General features: G+C 34.6%; 1 protein-coding gene across 1 annotated transcript in view; it reads right to left on the bottom strand.

Annotated features, from left to right (window-relative positions):
• COG5 (component of oligomeric golgi complex 5) overlaps window positions 1-19097 on the bottom strand; it is a 240196-nt gene that overhangs the window by 216351 nt on the left and 4748 nt on the right. The window contains exons 2-5 of the mRNA XM_031454688.2: window positions 18522-18661; window positions 15527-15584; window positions 11437-11491; window positions 11267-11336 (exon numbers count right to left, since the gene is read on the bottom strand). Of these exons, the coding sequence (XP_031310548.2) occupies window positions 11267-11336; window positions 11437-11491; window positions 15527-15584; window positions 18522-18661 (323 nt within the window). The remainder of the gene's footprint in view (window positions 1-11266; window positions 11337-11436; window positions 11492-15526; window positions 15585-18521; window positions 18662-19097) is intronic.

Genomic DNA, 19097 nt, shown 5'->3' on the forward strand with positions numbered 1-19097 from the left:
TTTTAATGTATATTTTAACAGAAAAGTAAAACATTAGCTTCAATGCTCTGAGCAGCACTTGCAGTGCCCACACCCTTCTTCAGGAAAATAGCTTGGGTAGTTCCTCATGTGTGGTTCACCTTATTTCAGGTCATGTGACCTTGTGACCTTAGCCACAGCTGACTAGATCAGGGGAACAATACTAGCTCAAAGGAAGCCTCACAAAGTCTGTCATCAGTGACCTGAGACATGGTCGTGTATAAGAAATACCCAAAACTGTTACTGACAGTCTCTGTTCTCTTCAGGAAAGTGGGTGTACAGAATGGAGCAGAAGCTGAGGTGGTAATAAGCAGAAGCCTTGAGACAAAAGCAGCACGAGTGAGAAGAAACAATGAGCAAGTGAAAAGGAGAATGAGAGTTCATCCACAGGGGCAGGAAAATTAGCAGAAAAAGCAGCAGATAGAGATGCAAAGATTCAAGGACTGAGGTACAGGAAAGGGTGATTGTCGGGTGCTGTTGGAGGCTGAGTGACATTCCAGCATCTCATGACATCTCTTTGAATGTTAAGACAGGTTCCTGTGTATCCTCACTGCCCTACATACTTTAAGGTCGGTTATCTCTGATATAACTTGAAAGTATCTCTCCTCCTTCTGAAAAAGACTAAGACAGCAAACCGGTCTCACATGCTGTATTTCCCAAATTGTTATGAGAGACATATTTAAGAACAATAAAAAAAATTTAGTGTCATATATGTTTTGTTGAGTCACATATGCTACATATTTTTAAAAAATATTACCATTAAGGCAAAGACCAAGGAACAAGTCAGTTTACTCATTTCTTAAGCATTTAATACGGTATGTAACACTAGGCTAAGGCTAGAGATTCAAATACTAACAACATATTAGCATAGTCCTCAAAGAGCTTAGTCTTACAGGAGAGTATGAGGAAGGGAACAACGATGTAGAAAGTATTATAATGGAAGTATCTACAGGATATTAAAGGAACCAAAAAATGAAAAAGAAATACTCTGTTTGGTCAGAAGGGCAGGAGAGGACGTCACAAAAGATGTTGACACAACAATTAGAATTTGTCGAATAACAAGAAAAAATGTGCAAAGCAAGAAATGCCAGAAGTTCCAGCACATTCAGCAATAGTCAGTAGTTCAGTGTGATTAGTATCCACAATAAATTTCTTTAGAATGACAAAAGGTAAAGTTGATAAAGGCAAGCAGAGGTCCTATCACAAAGGACCTTATATGCCACATTAAGGACTTGAGACTTCACTCTCTTTAGTGTTAAGAAGGTACTAAATAATTTTATCAGGAGAATAAAATAATTTGGTATTTATTTTATAAAGAGATAAGACATGTAAGTCTCCTATTTTCAGTAATGGCAGACAAGATTTTTAGCTTACCATTCTAAGAACTAAAACTGTTGTATAAAAATGTAAAAAAAAAGGTCTCAAAAAGCATCAAAAAATGATAGTACAAATAGGAATATCAATCCAAAAGTGAACCCAAAGAGAAAAGAAGCAAATCCACTCACAAACTGAGAGCACTTGCTAGCCCTGGAAAACTAGAACCTACATTTTGATAGCCTCTGAGACAAAGTGGGAGAGGAGAGTTAAAATTGGTTAAACTTAATTTAATGTTGTTCTTGGACTGGTAGTAATCTCTGCTGCCACAGGAAAACAAAGCAAATCCTCTCTGAAGGACTCAAATATTGTAAAATATAACTTTTCAAATAAAACGTCCAGCACACAGCATGCAATAACTAGGCACCCAGGAAAACTGGACTCTATTAGACAGAGCCCACAAACACCACCGAAGTAAACATACCCACAAAGACTACAAATACTACACCTACTAGAGGCAGATAACAGAATACCTCAGCAGAATATACTCAAATCAAAGTCAAGGAACAAGAAATAGGTCATATAATACTTTAGGAAAAGAAACACAGAACTTCTTAAAATAAAACAATAACCAAAATTCAGGAAAATAATAATAAATAGACTGATTTAACCACAGACTATACATAAGTGACTGAGGAAAGAATTAATGAAATGGAAAACCAATCAGAAAAAAATCCAGAGAACAGCAAGTAAAGTTAAAGATACATTAAAACTAGGCAAAGAGTGTAAATGACTTAGATGATAAAAGAAGTTCAGTATATATTTAATCATAATCTAAAGACAAAGGAGAAAGAGAATGATACATATTTGAAAAAAGCATAGCTTTGAAATGATGAAAGAGACAGACTCACAGATGGAAAAAGAAGAACAAACTGCACATGAAATGAATGCAAAGAAACCACTTTGAAACTGAAGGAAATCAAAAAGAAGAGAAAATCCTAAAAGAAGCCAGAGGAAAACTACAGATTACCTTCAAAAGACCAAGTCAGATTGACAGCTTCTCAACAACTAAATATATTCTAAGTATAGAAAGTAACAAAGAAGGAAGGAAGGAAGAGAAGGAGGAAGTAGATAAATAACCCACTTTAAAAATTAATAGAAGATGTGAATAGACATTTCTCCAAACAGAGTGACCAACAGGCACAATAAAAGACGCTCAGTATCATTAGTCCTTAGGGAAACTCAAATCGCAACGAGATACTGCTTCCCAACAGAATGGCTACACTTAAAAGAAAAGAAGCAAGCAAGAAAGAAACTGAAAACCTCATGTACAGCTGCTAGGAATGTAAAACGGTACAGCTGCTTTGGCGAATAGTTTGGCACTCCTCCAAATGTTCTTCTTCTCCAGGTTTGTTGAAATATAATTGACGTACAATATTGCATAAGTTTAAGGTGTATGTATATTGATCTGGTACATCAAAATTTTATGACAGAGTTAGCACATATATTCTCATATATAAGCCAGCATACATATTCTCAGGTATATACCCAAGACAAATGAAAAACCATGTCCACTCAAAAGCTGGTACACAAATGTTCCTAACAGTACTTATTCATAACAGCCAATAAATGGAACAACCCAAATAAAATGGGTAAACAAAATGAATGGGTAAACAAAAATGTGGTATATCCATACAACAGAGTATTATTTGGTCACAAAAAGGAATGAAGTATTGACCCATGCTACAAGATGGATAAACCTTGAAAACATTATGCTAAGCGAAAAAAGTCAGACAAAAAAAATGCCACATAATGTATGATGTGTTTACATGAAATGTCCAGCACAGGAAATCCATAGAGAGAGACAGCAGATTAGAGAGCTGGGGGTTAGGAGAGGACTGACTACTAATGGGCATAAAGCATAAAGTTTCTCTCTGGGTTAATGACAATGTTCTGACATCAGATACTGGTCACACCTGCAAAATCTTGTGAATATAGTAAAAACCACTCAGTTTACATTTAAACATGCACTTTAAAGTGGTGGATTTTATAGTATGTGAGTCATAATTCAATTTGTTTTAAATGAAGGCAATTTCTATTTCTAACAATGATGGAATGATAGGGCTGGATTTACCCTCCCATCTTAAACAACTAGAAAACTGAACAAAATATAGAAATAATTTTCAGACACTGAACAACAGAAAGCACAGGACTGGGATTCCTTGAAGAAAAAAATGTTAAATGAGTTTAACAGCTATCCCAGTTTACTGCTGGGAGACAATTTTCTGGCTGCAGCAAATGGAAGGCAAACATGACAGCCTCTCTGAAGTGAGGAGACGGCAGGAAAGCCAAAAAGAGCTAGAGTCTATGGGCAGAGAATTAGCAAGGAAGGAGAGGTTGGGGAGATCTGCAGAAAGATGGCCTCAAGTCTCTGGCTAAGTGCCGATCTGCGCATGTGTGAGAGGAAATACAGGAAAAGAAACACTAAAACAATCCACAGAGCTCACAGTGGAAAGACCTAGTAGTAAACAAAGCTACACTATCCTGAGGCTAAAGGCTGCTCTGAACCTGCACTAACCAATCCTCAAAAAATCAGACTAATTCCAAGTAACTTAACTATGAACAAGAATAAAGTCCAACACTCTTTCAAGGACATTTTTAAAAATCCAGCACCCTAAAACATAAAATATCCCTTTCTAGTGAAAAATTGCCACACACGCGAAGAAGTGTAAAAATAAAACCCTTAACAAGAAGAAAGGTCAATTAACAAAAACAGACCCAGAAATAATGAAGACTGAAATACTTAAGTATCTACTATAAATATGCTCTGTATGTTCAAGAAGGTATACGAAAACATAAACTTCACAAGGGAAAAGATAAAAGAAGATAAAAACACCAGAGATGAAAAATACATTATGGGAAAAAAAAAAAAAACAAGCCACACCCTGGATGGGAGATTTCAGGTATATTACAGGCTGAAACATACGATACAGAACAATACACTTTCAGAAGAAAACAGGGAGTCTCTCATGATTTCAGGGTAGAGAAAGTTCTCTTAAGCAAGACAGAAAGATACTAACCCTAAAAGAAAAACTGTAAATTTCACTTTTAACCATCTAGACACTCTAGAGAGGAGGGAAAAAAAAAATCAAGCACGATGAGATATGTGAAACACACATAATAAGAGGACTTATCTTGGGTATTCAACATCTTTAGTAGTCAGTTCCCTGGAAAACAAAAGCCACCACACACTCAAAATACTGGCAAAATTAAGAAGTCTGAAAAACTAAATGTTCACAATGATACAAATTAACAGGAATGCTCATAAACTGCTGGTAGGAATGGCATAATTATTTGGGAAAACAGTTTGGCATTATATAATAAAGTTAAAGATCAGAAATTCTATAACCTAGCCATCCTATTCCCAGCACATACCTTACAGAAAGGGGTGTCTACATGAGCCAGTATACCTATACAGAACTATTCATGGCAGTACTGTTTATAGCCCTGAACTGCAAAAAACTCAAAAGTCCATAAGCAGCAGAATAATCATATAATGGAAACTGAAAATTAACTAACTACACAACAAACAACATAGATGAATCTTGATAAGCATAATACTGTTTTCAAAAAGCAAGGTATCATAATATAATTTTAAATTACAAAAATCACTGTGAATTTATAGCCAAAACAATCTTGAGAAAGAACAAATTTGGAGGTGCCCCACTTTCTGATTTTGAAACATACTATACAAAGCAACAGTAATCAAGAAAGGGCGGTACTGGCATAAAGACAGATACATAGGTAAAAGGAACAGAACAGAAAGCCCAGGAAGAAATAAAACTCTTGCATATATGGCCAAATGATTTTCAACAAGGTGCCAAGACTACACCATAGGGAAAAGATGGTCTCTTCAACAAATGGTTAATAGATAATTGGGTATCCATGTGAAAAGTAATGAAGTTGGACTCTTATCTCACACCATGCAAAAAAATATATTAAAGACCTAAATGTAAGACCTAAAACTGTAAAACTTCTAGAAGAAAACATAGGGAAAAGCTCAGTATGTTGAATTTGACAATGATCTCTTGGATATGACACTAACCAAAGGCAACAAAAGCAAAAATAAACAAATGGAACTACATCAAATTTAAACCTCTGTGCATCAAAGGAAATAGTCAACAGAGTGAAAAGGCAACTTAAAAAATAGAAAATATTTGCAAACCATTTATCTCATAAGGAGTTAATATCCAGAATTTACAAGGAACTTCTATAACTCAACAACAACAACAAAAGTAAACCAATAAAAATGAGCAAAGGACTTGAATAGACAACTCTCCAAAGAAGATACACAAATGGCCAACAAGCATATGAAAAGATACTCAACATCACTAATTAATAGAAATCCAAATCAAAACCACTATGAGATATCACCTCACACCCAATAGATGACCAATATCAAAAGAACAGAAAATGAAAATAACAAGTCCTGGTGAGGATGCAGAGAAGTTGGAAAACTTGTGCACTACTGGTGGGAATATAGAATGGTACAGCCACTATTCAAAATAGTATGGAGGTTCCACAGATTAAAAATAAAATTACCGTATGATTTGAGTACATATGCAACAGAATTCAAAGCAGGAGATACTCATAGAGATACTTTGCACATCCGTGTTCACTGCAGCACTATACATGACAGCCAAGAGGTAGAAGCAACCCTCATGTTCCTCAGTGGATGAATGGATAAAAAAAAGTGTGTTATATACATGCAATGGAGTATCATACAGTTTTAAAGAAGAAGGAAATCTTGTCACATGCTAAAACATGGATGAACCTTAAGGCTATTACGCTAAACAAACTAAGCTAGTCACAAAAGGACAAATACTGCATATTTCACTTGTATAAAATATCACCCAAAGTAGTCAAAGTAATAGAAACAAAGTAGAAAGATAATTGCCAAGAGGGAAGAGGGGAGGAAGAAAGGGAAAATTAATTTTTAAGGGGTACAGAGTTTTAGTTTTCCAAGATGAAAAATTTCTGGAGATCTTTTGCATAACAATGTACATATAGTTAACAGTATACTTAAAAATGATTAAGATGGTAAACTTAATGTTAAGTGCTTTTCAACACAATAAAAAAACAATGTGAATTAATGAGCAGAAAAAGAAATACTTCTGCTTTGGATGTCACAATAAGTTGCTAACAACAGCATCATTTTCTGTACATCACCCATTCTCCTAAGTTCCTCTAGGCCCAAATTTTAGTTTATAACATTATTCATTAAGAGGAACCAGGATGTCTTAAAGTTTAGTTGAGCCTATCTCTTCCAGCAAGAAGCAGCAGCATGTGTCTAGAATATTCCATTGCACCCAGAAAACAAAGAAACTCTCAAGAATGGCAGAGGCTCACTGAAAAAACAAAAGAGCCAGTGTGAAACCATATCAAACTCTGGTAATTTGAACATCAACAGGAGTATCGTAAATAAAATCAATTGGAAGAGGTTGAGTCTGTGAAAGGCTGTGATTCCAAATAGATACTCAAAAGAGAAAAGATTAATTTGAAGTAGACAGAAGATGGTTATAAGAACATGAGAAGTATAATTTTTCATTAATTTAAAATGTGTTAATATAGACATATCACTATTTTATTTCTTCTTCTGAGTACATAATGGTTTATAAAACATAAAGAAAAAAGCTTAAACATAGAAAAATGAACAAAAATTATGTCGAACCAAATGATTCCAGAAATAGTAGTATTACTCAAAACAGAAAGGCCCAATTAGTATTGGTGATTGTACATAACGACCAGAAAAATTGGGAGCCCAACACCAATCAGCACTAGTCTCTAATGGTCCCATATAGACCCAGAGGGAGGAGGGTCCACTAGTAGTCACACATAATATACAATTAAAAAGAAAGTCCAACAATACATTCAAAGTTGATTAATTAGCTGAATGTTCCAAAGAAAACAGATCTGCAATGTATAGAACAAGAGTTATCACAGAGCAAGCCAAAACCAATCTTCAATTTATTGAAATACAGTTGAGTACTTGCAACACAGACACATAACCCACAAAGCCTAAAATATTTACTACATAACCCCTTACAAAATAAGTTTGCCAACTCCTGTATAATGATGATTCCTTTAGATGGCTATTAATTATAATGGCATAACTTTGAGGCACACATTAGGTTTTTGTTTCATCAACGAAGTTAATCTACCTAACAATAAGACAAGCAATGAGATAACAACTAGCCATGTAAAACTTCTAAAATATTTCTGAATACACCAAGTTTAAAAAATACACAGAGAGAAATGAAAGCATAGATCTACACAAATACATGTAAGCAGATGTTCACAGCAACATTATTCACAAAAACCAGTAACTAGAAAGAATCCAATTGTCTGTCAACTGGTAAATGGACAAATGTGTCCATAAAACAACATTCAGCAATAAAAAAAACAACTCCTAGTGACATTCTACAACATGGATGAACCTTAAAGGCATTTCACAGACACAAAAAAAGCCTGACACAAAAGACTAGTATCTCTTTTATGAGTCCATTGATATGAAATGGCCAGAAAAGGCAAATTTACAGAGACAAAAAAATAGATGAGCGGTTGCCTTAGGACTGGGGATAGGAGCAGCGATTGATGGCTGGAATGGACTAAATGTTCAGATTCGTAGGTAGAAATTCTAACCCCCATGTGATGGTATTAGGAAGTGGGGCCTTTGGGAGGGAAGTAGGTCATGAGAGAGAAGCCCTCATGAACGGGACTGGTGCCCTTATAAAAGCTCTCTCCCTCTCTGCCATGTGAGGATACAGGAAAATGACTGTCTGCAACCCAGAAGAGAGCCCTCACCAGGACTCAACCACGCTGGTAGCCTGATTTGGACTTCCAGCCTTCTGATATGTGAAAAATAAGTTTCTGTAGTTTATAAGCCACCCAGTGTATGGTGTTCTGTTAGAGCAGCTTGAACAGAGTAAGAAAATGGCAAATAGACAACACGGGATCTTTTTGCATCTCTAAAACTGGACTGTGGTATGACCGGCATACTCTATAAATTAGCAAAGATATTTAAACAGTTATTTTAGTAGTATACCATATGTTCAAAAAGTTGAGTAGATAAATCAGAAAGTTCAGGGAAGACCCAAATCAAACTTAAGGAAATGAAAACAAAAATGTCTAAAATGAAAAATACACTGAAGGAGAGTGGCAGCAAATTAGACAGTACAAAAGAAATGATCAGTGAACTTGAAGACAAAGCAATATAAATTATCCAAAATAAAACACACAGGGAAAAGCAGTTTGGAAGAAAAAAAGTGAGCAGGTATCTGGTGATCTGTGGGACAGCTTTAAGACACCTTAGTTGTAACTGCAGTCGCCAAAGGAGAGGAAAGGGGAGGGACAAACTATTTGGAAAAAAAATGGCCATAAATTTTCCATAACTGATGAAAATTATAAACTCACAGATCCAAGAGCTTAAAGAACTGTAAGCGCATGTGCACACACACACACACACACACACACAAAGAAACTACACCAAGGTACATCATAATCAAATGGCTCAAAACCCAGTGATAAAGTAAAAACCTTAAGAACAAAGTGAGGAGAAAAAAACATCATGTACAGAGGAACAAAGATAAATATAACAGATCTCTCACAGGAAACAGTGCAAATGAGAAGACAGTTGAGCAGTGTCCTTAAGGTGCTAAAAGAAAAAACCACCTGGAGTTCTATGTCCAGCAAAAACAGCATTCAAAATCATGAAATAAAGACTATTTCAAAAGCTGAAAGAACTCATCAACAGCAGACCCATACTACAAGAGATGTTAAAAAGAAGTTCCTAGGGCAAAAGTAAATGATATCACCTAGAAACACGGGTCTAATCAAAGAAAAGAAAAGCAGGTAACTGCGGAGGTAAATATTCAAGATTTTCTTTTTAAATCTCTTTAGAAAATAATTGACTGTTTAAAGAAAAACTTTAACAATATATTGTGGGGTTTACAACACATGTGAAAGTAAAATGCATGATAACAAAAGCTGGGAGGGATGAAATGAAAGTATACTACTGTGAGGTTCGTATACTACATGTGAAGTGTTATAATATCACTAGCAGTCAAAATCAACAGTTAAAATGTGTACTATACATCCTAGAGCAATCATGAAAATACAAAAACAAGTTATAGCTGATAAGCAAACAAAGGAAATAAATGGAATCATAGGAATACTCAGTTAACCCAAAACAAGGCAGAAGAAGAAACAAAGAACAATCAGGACAAATGAAAAAAATAAGAAGATGAAAGACTTAAACCTAAACATAACAATAAACACATTAAATATAAATGCCTAAGCATCTCAAAAAGCACATTTATTGGTTAAAAAAAGCAAGACCCAACTAAATGCTGCCTACAAGAAATGCACTTTAAATATGAGACAAAAATAGGTAAATGATAAACTTTCAATGTCTCCATCTATAAAACAATCTTTTAGGATTACTATCAGGAATAAATAGATCACGTAGGTAAAGCACTGACCATATAGTAGACACTCCGTAGTGTCAACTGCCACAATTACTACCTCTATTACAATACATTGTAATCATCGGCCTGTCTCCCCCTACTCAGCTATTTGAGAGAAGACTTCATAGTCAGAAGAATGCCTCTAGCCAGAGCCTTAGAACAGTGTCTGGCACAGTTTTGGTGATGTTTAGTGAACTGAATAAAGACACAAGGCCAATTTAGGATTTCTAAAGCTCTGTCACACAGCAGACACTGGATATTAGAAGCCAGATTATTAAAGATAAAAACAGGGGAGTGGGTATGGATAAAACAGTACGATTGTAGGAAAAAAACAGGAAATAAAAAACCAGTGGGAAATGAACAGTGTTGACAGAAGAATGGTAAATAAGATCCCCAAGCGAGAAGGGAAAAGTGTTACTAATAAAAGACACACACAAGGAAAAAAAATAACAGGATAGTATCAGACACTCAGATTACATTAATAAAACATACAAAGGGAATGAAGAAAATAAAACCAATTTTTACTTTGCTTTGTAAAATGGTGTGCAAAGTTAACAGATTTCCTAGGAAAATAACCCAAAGAGGAAAAAACTTCAAATATAAAACTATTCATAGCAGTAGTATCTGTAAGTGTGAAAAGTCTGAAACAATTTCCATATCTAACTACAGGCAATAGTTTTTGAATAATCATGGAAACTATGTGAAAAATAAATTTTAAAATGTTTTGTGTACCTCTCTTATAAAGCTAGAAAATCACTACATTTTAGTCAAAAACCGAATTTCCAGAATAACGAATTAGTACTGCTATTAGAACAAAATATCGGTTTGAGTTCCTTACTTTTGATCATAGCATACTATAAGAATGAAAGTTAGGTTTCTTTCTGTTCTTTATTAAAAAATAATTTTTCCCTTCCCTATTTATTTTAAATTTTTTTTATTGAAGTATACTCAGTGACAATGTGTCAATTTCTGGTGTACAGCATAACGTTTCAGTCATACATACATGTATTTGTTTTCATATTCTTTCTCATTATAGGTTACTACAAGATTTTGAATATACTTCCCTGTGCTGCATAGAAGAAATCTGGTTTTTATCTACTTTATATATAGTAGTTAGGATTTGTACGTCTCAAACTCCCAATTTATCCCTTCCTACTAAACGAAATAATTTTGAATTCTAAGAATTTAGTAAAATGATTATATACTGCAATAAGAGTGAAAATTGTTCACCTGAATAGTAGTTTAGATTTTTATTTTTTAGACTGGATTATCTTCTTTTAAAGCTCTTTAGTATCTTTCCCCTTTTCTCTCATATTTTCTTATTTCCTCAGAATTCATTCTTTTGAAACTTGTTCACTTATAAAAACAAAATGAATTAAAAGTACAAAGAAATGACAGTGGGAACCCACCTGAAGTCTTGCTAGTTGAGCAGTACGGGCTACTATTTTATTGTATGGCTCAATAATTTTTGCTTTCATCCTAAAGGAGAAACAAAAAGAGGAGTGACAAAGTCATCTTCAAAATATCAATGGATAATAATCTTCTAAATTTCATTTATTTATAAAATGAACAACAGTACCTATCAACAGCTCCCTGTAAAGCCCCAATTCTTGTCTGCATCATCTGAAGAACACCTAGGAAAACGTAACAGCTTATATTACTTTATAAATTTAAAAGAGTTCAAGTTGGGTAAACAATTAAAAGAAAAGAATAGAGAAATTTTTCAATTTGTTTCTGCCATCATTGTAATCAAAGCAACCAATATCTTTACCTAAACTATCGTAGAAGCCTCTAACTAGTGGTTCCCTCCAATCCTTGCTCCACTAAACAAATGTGACAAGGAGTGAGGAGAAACTGCTTAATGCGTACAGGGTTTCCATTTAGGGTAATGAAAAAGTTCTGGAATTGGATAGTAATGGTTGCACCACACTGTAAATGTAATTAATGCCACTGAAATGGCTAAAGGTGTAAATTTCATGTTAATATGTATTGTACTAAATAAAATTACAAAAAAAAAAAAAAGAAGCCTGAGTGATCTTTGGAAGTGCAAATTTTACATAACACACCTGCTAAAACCCTTTCACAGTCTCCCCTTCACTCCTTCATTAAAACTAAAGTCCACAGCTTGGTCTACAGGGCCTTGAATAATCTGGAAATGAGATAGTCTCTGCCTGGTATCCTCTCTCTAACCCCCATGCTACATAAATAATAAACACGGACAGCAAGTATTTATTGCTGTCACTTTCTATCTACACAACATGAAGAACTGCTTACAAAATTGTAAAATGATTTTCAGGAAGATGGAGCTTAAATTCTACCATTTTATATGCCTAAAAATAGACTGTCCAATATTATAATAGATTAAATTAAATCTGTAATAAATTTAATTATTTTGAACTCCATTCTTTAAAACCCAGTTCGTATATTCAACTGCCATAGTTGTAGTTTTGAAACACAGTATTCTAAAGTATAGAATGTTGTCACATATTTGATGAAGTAATATTAAAATAAACATTTGTATCAGCATACAAATATGTTTTAATAAGGCTCTGTTCAACAGAATCCTCTCTTAGCCCGAGGATTCCCTTACTTCTGCTGGTTTTATGGTTCATTGACCTTAAACTCCAAGAATGAACTGCCTTTACTTGTTATTATCACTTCCTTACATCTTACTCTCTCCACGACCCACTCTCAATAGCTTTCATACATATTCCACCAAAACAGATCTTGCCAAGGTCACCAGAAAACTCCAGAGTGCCAGATTCTATTGTTAGTTCTGTCTTTATCTTGTTCGAACGCTCAGAAGTTACAATATGTTAAAACCATTCCCTCCCTAAAACATTTTTTTTCTCTAGGCTTCCAAGTCATCACACTCCCTAGGTTTCCTCCTATCTTATTAGCTGCTCCTACTTCTCCGTTAGATCTCTCCATGCTGGAGTATGCCAAGATTTGATCCTCCACCGTCTTCTCTTCTCTATCTATAATCTTAGGGATTTCATTCAATCCCAGTGTTTTGCATACAATCTGTTCAATAAAATACTGATTTTATACACACACATATGTACATATATCTACACAGATTTTCTTTATACCTGCCTATCTATATACACACACACATACACGCACACAGATCTCTAGCCTTGAACTTTCTTATGACAAATTTAAGACACCCAAGATAATTTCTGCCCTACTCCTGCCCCATCAAAATCATAATCTTCTTTAGTCTAACCCATCTCAGTTACTAATATCATCATCTATCCAATTTTTCAGACTAAAATCTTAGGACTCATTCTTGGTGACTTTTTCCCTCAGACCTTTCATTTCCCATCAACAAATCCTGTTAGCTCTATCTTACCCACTTCTCTCTCTTTACACCCACCACTCTAACCCAAGGTACCATCAACTTCTACTTCTGTTTCTAACTTGGTATGCTGGATTCTAGTCTTGCCTTCCTATAGAGCCCCCAGAGAAAACTTTTTACAGCATTAATCATACAACATACCTAATTAAAACCCTCCAATGGTTTGCCATTGCACTTAGAATGAAAATCAAAATTCCTTTCCAAAAACCACATCTATAATTCCTTCCCTCATTCACTAAAATCCAGTCATATGGGTCTTTTTTATATGCCCTTCAAACATGCCAAGCTAATTCCATTTACTGGTCCTTCAGCTTACAACATTCTCCTTCCCGATCACTCAAATCTCAGCTCAAACGTCATCTTAAAAAGCCATCCCCTGCCTGTCCTAGCTAGTAAGGGACTCCCCTTCCTCCACTTTCTTTTCTTCTAGGAATTACAAATACCTGACGTTTCCTACTTGTACATTTTTGGGGGGCCTAATTCCCCACCTAGAACATAAATTTCATGAGGACAGTGACTTTGTCTATTGCTCATAGGTGCCTGGCATCTAACAAGTTCTCGATTACTATTTGACTCAGTGAACAAACAAATTAGTAAGTTAGGCTCTCCCTTTTTAATAGAATAGGCTTAATTAAATACACCTCCAAATTTCATAAGGACAGGGACTCTGCATATTGTTATTGCTTCCTAGAACCTAGCAAATTCTCAACCAAAATTTAAATGAACATAAATGAAGAGGGAGCAAATTATAACAAAATAGACTTATTAAATATATGTCTAAATGAATTATATGGCAAAAGTTTAATATATAGGAGAAAAAGCAGTTGAAGTAGAAGTTGGAATAATAATTCATTTTCAATTACATGACACATATCTCAAATATTTCAATAAGTGCTTAGAAATACACATCATGCCTAAATGAATACTAACTGATTAATACTTTGACTTTTTATGTTCAAATATTCTGGAGAATACTCTTAGATTATCATAGAAATTCAGAGAAATCAGCTTTTATACTATATACACTCATCCACTGGATAGTTATTCCAACTCTAACAGTATATTTTAAATGTTGTAATAACTGAAAAGCATCCTGGGGGAAACAAGCATATTATAGAACTAAACACATATGAGAAAACCACACTGAGAAGTGTTTTTGTTGTGATGATTCATCTACACCTATATATACTCAGAATCAATGTGAAAGAACCCATGACATTCTTATGGGTTTCTATAAATGAAAAAATCATTTATCATTTGTTTTAAAAAATTACCAGTAAAGTAGGGTATTGTTTATTTGCTTCCAGAAACACATAAAAGTATTATGAGATGTAAAAAAATAATTTTCAATAGTTAATCAGTACTTAGAGCCTCTTAATTTTTCAATAGTCTGATATCGATCCTAAATATTCAATAAACCAAACTATTTGTCTGAAATATTATGTTCTTCAAAGTCTTAGAAACTGTGTACATGCTGAGAATAATACCTTGGAGTGTACATACGAAATACTTACGGGGGGGAAGCATTAAACATTGTATCACAGAAAGCAAAACTCTTCCTCTTTAAGAATTTGATCAACAGGGAAAAATCACATAGCTTTCTCTTGATGTGCAATGATTAATAGTAATCGCAACACAAATGATAATGTAAAATATTAACATTTCATATTTGAGATGTAGCTTAATTTAATAAAGAGAATGAAAAATTCATAAAAGCTGTAGTCAAACAAAATTAAGAGGATTCATAATAATAAAAATCTGATGTATTATTATTCTACTAAACTCTTACTTCTGAAAAGAATTTTAAGGAAAGCCAAATATAAGGAAAGAATTCAAGCCTATTTCTACTACTTGGGTGGTGTTGATTTGTTTGCTTGTTTTAATTAACTGACAGTTACAGAAGCACTAAATATGTGCCAGGAATTGTTCTAAGCATTTTGTTAATTCACTTAATCCTCAAAATAACAAATTAGTATACATTAATACTCTTCCTTTATAGATAAAAGTGAGGCTCAGAAAGGTTAAGTAACTTGTCCAAAGTCACACATCTAGTAAGTGGCAAAGCAAGGATTTAAACACAGATAGTTTAGCTCAGGGGTCACTAAAGTTTTGTTGGAACACAGCTATACACATTCATTTACATGTTATCTGGCTGCTTTCACTCTGTAATAGCAGAGGTTTTAACGGCTGCAACAGAGACGGTATGAACTGCAAAGTCTAAAATATCTACTTTCTGACCCTTCACTGGAAAAGTTTCTGAGCCCTGGACTAGCTCTATAATAATCTGTAATAGTTAATGGAAATATACCTTCCAAAGACTCAATCCCAGTTGCTTGTGCCAATAAATCTTCATGTCTTGCAACAACCTGAAAATTAAGAAATGAATAATCAGCATTGCTCTAAGTATTAGGTATTTTTCTTTTTAACTACAATGTAGAATTGAAGGCCTCTCTCCACAGATAAAGGGGGAAAATGCTAACACCCAAGGAAACAATACAGGTTATAAAGGTGTGCTTGAGATGAATTATTAGTAGGAACACAAACATGCTTATAGTTGGACATAGAGCCAAAGAAGATACAGTCTTTTCACTAGCTCCTTCCTTTCCCAGTGGGATGTACAGGCAGAGCTGTGCCAAAATTGAAAAAACAACGAATTCTTGCCATGCTAATACATGCTTTCCCTTTAAAGAATGTTTTCAAACATCAGGTTCCTTTAGTTCTTGAACTTAACATTATCAAGACCACATTCTAATTTGGAAAGTAAAGCAGAGTTAGTGTCCACCTATCGTGACTATCCCTCCGCTTCCAGTTTCCCAGTGTCATAGCAAATCCTCTTCCTTGCAGAAGACTAGTATTTTTAAGAAAATTAGGGCAGTGTGAATAAGCACACCAAAAAAAATAAATGAATGTTAAGAGTTGAAGGACACATGCAAAAGATTCCCAGAGACATCAAAAGATCAAGCAAATCTTCAGAATAATGCAGGAATCCTTATTGTTTTGTACATTTTATTGCAATGAATAATTTTCATGTCTAGTCTGTGAACTGAAGCTCCTAATCAGCAAAGCTTCATTCACTAGAACCCTTACATCTTCCACTTTGTCCTGTTTCAGATGTCACTGTCATTCTATCGAGTATCTCAATCATATCCATCTAAAATACGTGTTATTTTTGGTCTCCTATGCCTCTTACCCAGAAGATGTTTGAATTTTTCCCAGTCCACTGATATGGTCATTAATGTGTTCATCCTAACAAGACAAATTTTCTTTTATTCTCTATTCTTTGTCCCTTGTGAATAAATACTGTGGAAAGGTTGAAAAGCCTAAAATTACACTTTCACAGACTCCTCCTGCAGTCAACTGGGTGAATTTCTAAGAGATTTAGAAGAAAGAAGAAAGAGGAAAGCTATTTCCCATTACTGTTTCAGCTAGTAAGCAAGGTCCTCAGACCTGAGGATTTAGAGACAGTTGAGATAGTCATATTGATCATTCCAGAGTTACCAGGTACCTAGAAGCTGAACTTTAGCAGTGGGAGCTTCCAGGCCTCTGTGTTGCATCTATGGGAGATCCTTTGCCTCCGTCCACTAGCTGTCCATCCAATTCTCTGTGTTAAATATCTTCCTGCTTAAAATACCTAGAGTGGTTTCCGCTTCCTGCACTAAAGCCCAGACTAATACATACCTCGGTACATCGTTTATAATTTTACTCAGCTCAATGATATTTTAAATTATTTTATTATGTTTTATTTATGGGTTTGGTTAGCATTATCCCAATTTTGCTTCTGCATAAAAACAATTATAGCACGTTCAGATCTCAGACCAGGACTCAGACTTCCTTTACCTCACATCCGAAACTACTATAAATACAACTTGCCCCCACTTAGAGATGTTAAATATATTTTGTTTTCATTGATTCCTTCAGAGAAGGTACTACATGCAAAGAATAAGGAAAATACCAATCACAAAAAGGCAGAAAGAATTTCATGTGGCTCTTGCAAAAAGCTACCCTCTGAGAAACCTACGCAGGGTTAAGTACATTTTTCTCTGCTCCACAAACACTATGTACTAAAAACAGGCATCACTTGCCTGTTATTATTTCTGTCTGTACCTGCTACTGGTCTGTGAATCCTTGAAGAGCCAGGAAATGTGTTCATTTTTCTATCCCCAAGCCTAATGCAAAGCCTGACAATTAAAACTATCTTATAAATGTGTCTCAATAAATACTGACCTCAAATTATATAATCAGAATTTTAGAGTTAAACAGACCTTAGAAGTCATCCCAGTCCTAACTAAGCTACTCTTTTAATTGATAAAGATACAATTTAAGTGAACATGGGTCATGTTATACCAGATCCAGATTTCCTGGTAAATAGTTCATTTATTCATGCATTTGTTCATTCATTTACATATGTATTCAGTGCCTACTCAGAAAAAAAGGCAACACTAGAAAATACACCATAAAACCACTCTTTGAAAATTACAGCATTCTAGATAAGAGGAGGGAACGTTCAAGATTTTTGACTACAATCTCCTCTTGCTCCTTACTTATTCCAACCCATTCTATACATTTTTTTTAAACCAAGACTTGAAGACATTACATGATATGAAAGGCAACAGCACAACTGAGATTAGGATCTATCTCCTAACTCCCCTCATTATGTTCTATCCACCATAAATTTACCAGCTTTCTATAATTTAATCAAATGTTACATTTTGTGCTCATGGAATGTGAATTGCCAATGGGAACATTCCAGTTTTTCTTATTCATGCTGTTCTGCTTTACAATTCCATTTTCTATTATCTGTATCAAAGACATCCTATTTTTTGCCTACGTATATTCTTTTCATATCAGTTAAGATGATGAAAACAAAGCATAAATAAAGGTTTTGGAGAGGTGGGTATATTAATTTTTCAACTAACAAAAAGCAGTTTACAGAAAGCTTTTCAGAAGTATACTTGGTGGGGGCAGTTGGGATAGCGCTCAGTGGTAGAGCGAGTGCTTACCATGCACAAGGTCCTGGGTTCAATCCCCAGTGCCTTCTTACAAGAATCAAAAAAATTTATCTATATATAAATATGTAAGTATTTAAATAATTTTAAATACTTTTATTACTTAAATAAATTTAAATAATACTGTAAGTGTATGTAAATATGTGTATGTGAATATACTTGGAAAAATAAGCCACACCATGAAAAATATGTATTTGTTCTTGTAAATATACATTTAGATTAAATAAAAGGATTATAAAAATGATAAATTATCACTTTGGGCTGAATAATCTGTATGACCCAAAATACTGGAATTACCTGTAGGTGTAGTTCTTTATCCAACTGACTGATTCCTTGAGCAAGTTTTGCTAGTTGCTCAGCAATCACAGCTTGATGAATAGATTGGGAAGTATAAGTCTTTACATCAAAGTCTTCATTTAAAAAATCACTGTAACACTCTGGGGGAAAAATAAAGAACAAAAGTCTTTGATTATTAATTACACTGCACGAAACCATAGATATTAATCAACAGAACAGTAACAACCATAGTTAACATATTTTGAGGTCTTTTTTTACACCAGGAACTGCTGTAAATGCTTTCTGTTGAAAATGAGAAGGAGCGAGGGCAACAGCAGAAGAGAGTGGTAATATTCACCAAGAATTTATCACGTGTCTAAGCACTTTATACACATTAATTCATTCAACAGTCACACAACCCTGTTGGAACTACCATTTTCCGCATTTCACAGATAAACAGACAGGCAAAGGCAGGGCATGCAGCTTGTACAACCTCACTGTCTGAGATCTGAACCCAGGCAGTCTAGCTGCAGAACCCACGCTCTAGACCACTGTGCAGACTGCTAAAAGCTTAGCCGTGAGTCAAAAGGAAAATAC

The sequence above is a fragment of the Camelus dromedarius genome, chromosome 7 (assembly GCF_036321535.1).
Source record: "Camelus dromedarius isolate mCamDro1 chromosome 7, mCamDro1.pat, whole genome shotgun sequence".
NCBI classification, from domain to species: Eukaryota; Metazoa; Chordata; class Mammalia; order Artiodactyla; family Camelidae; genus Camelus; species Camelus dromedarius.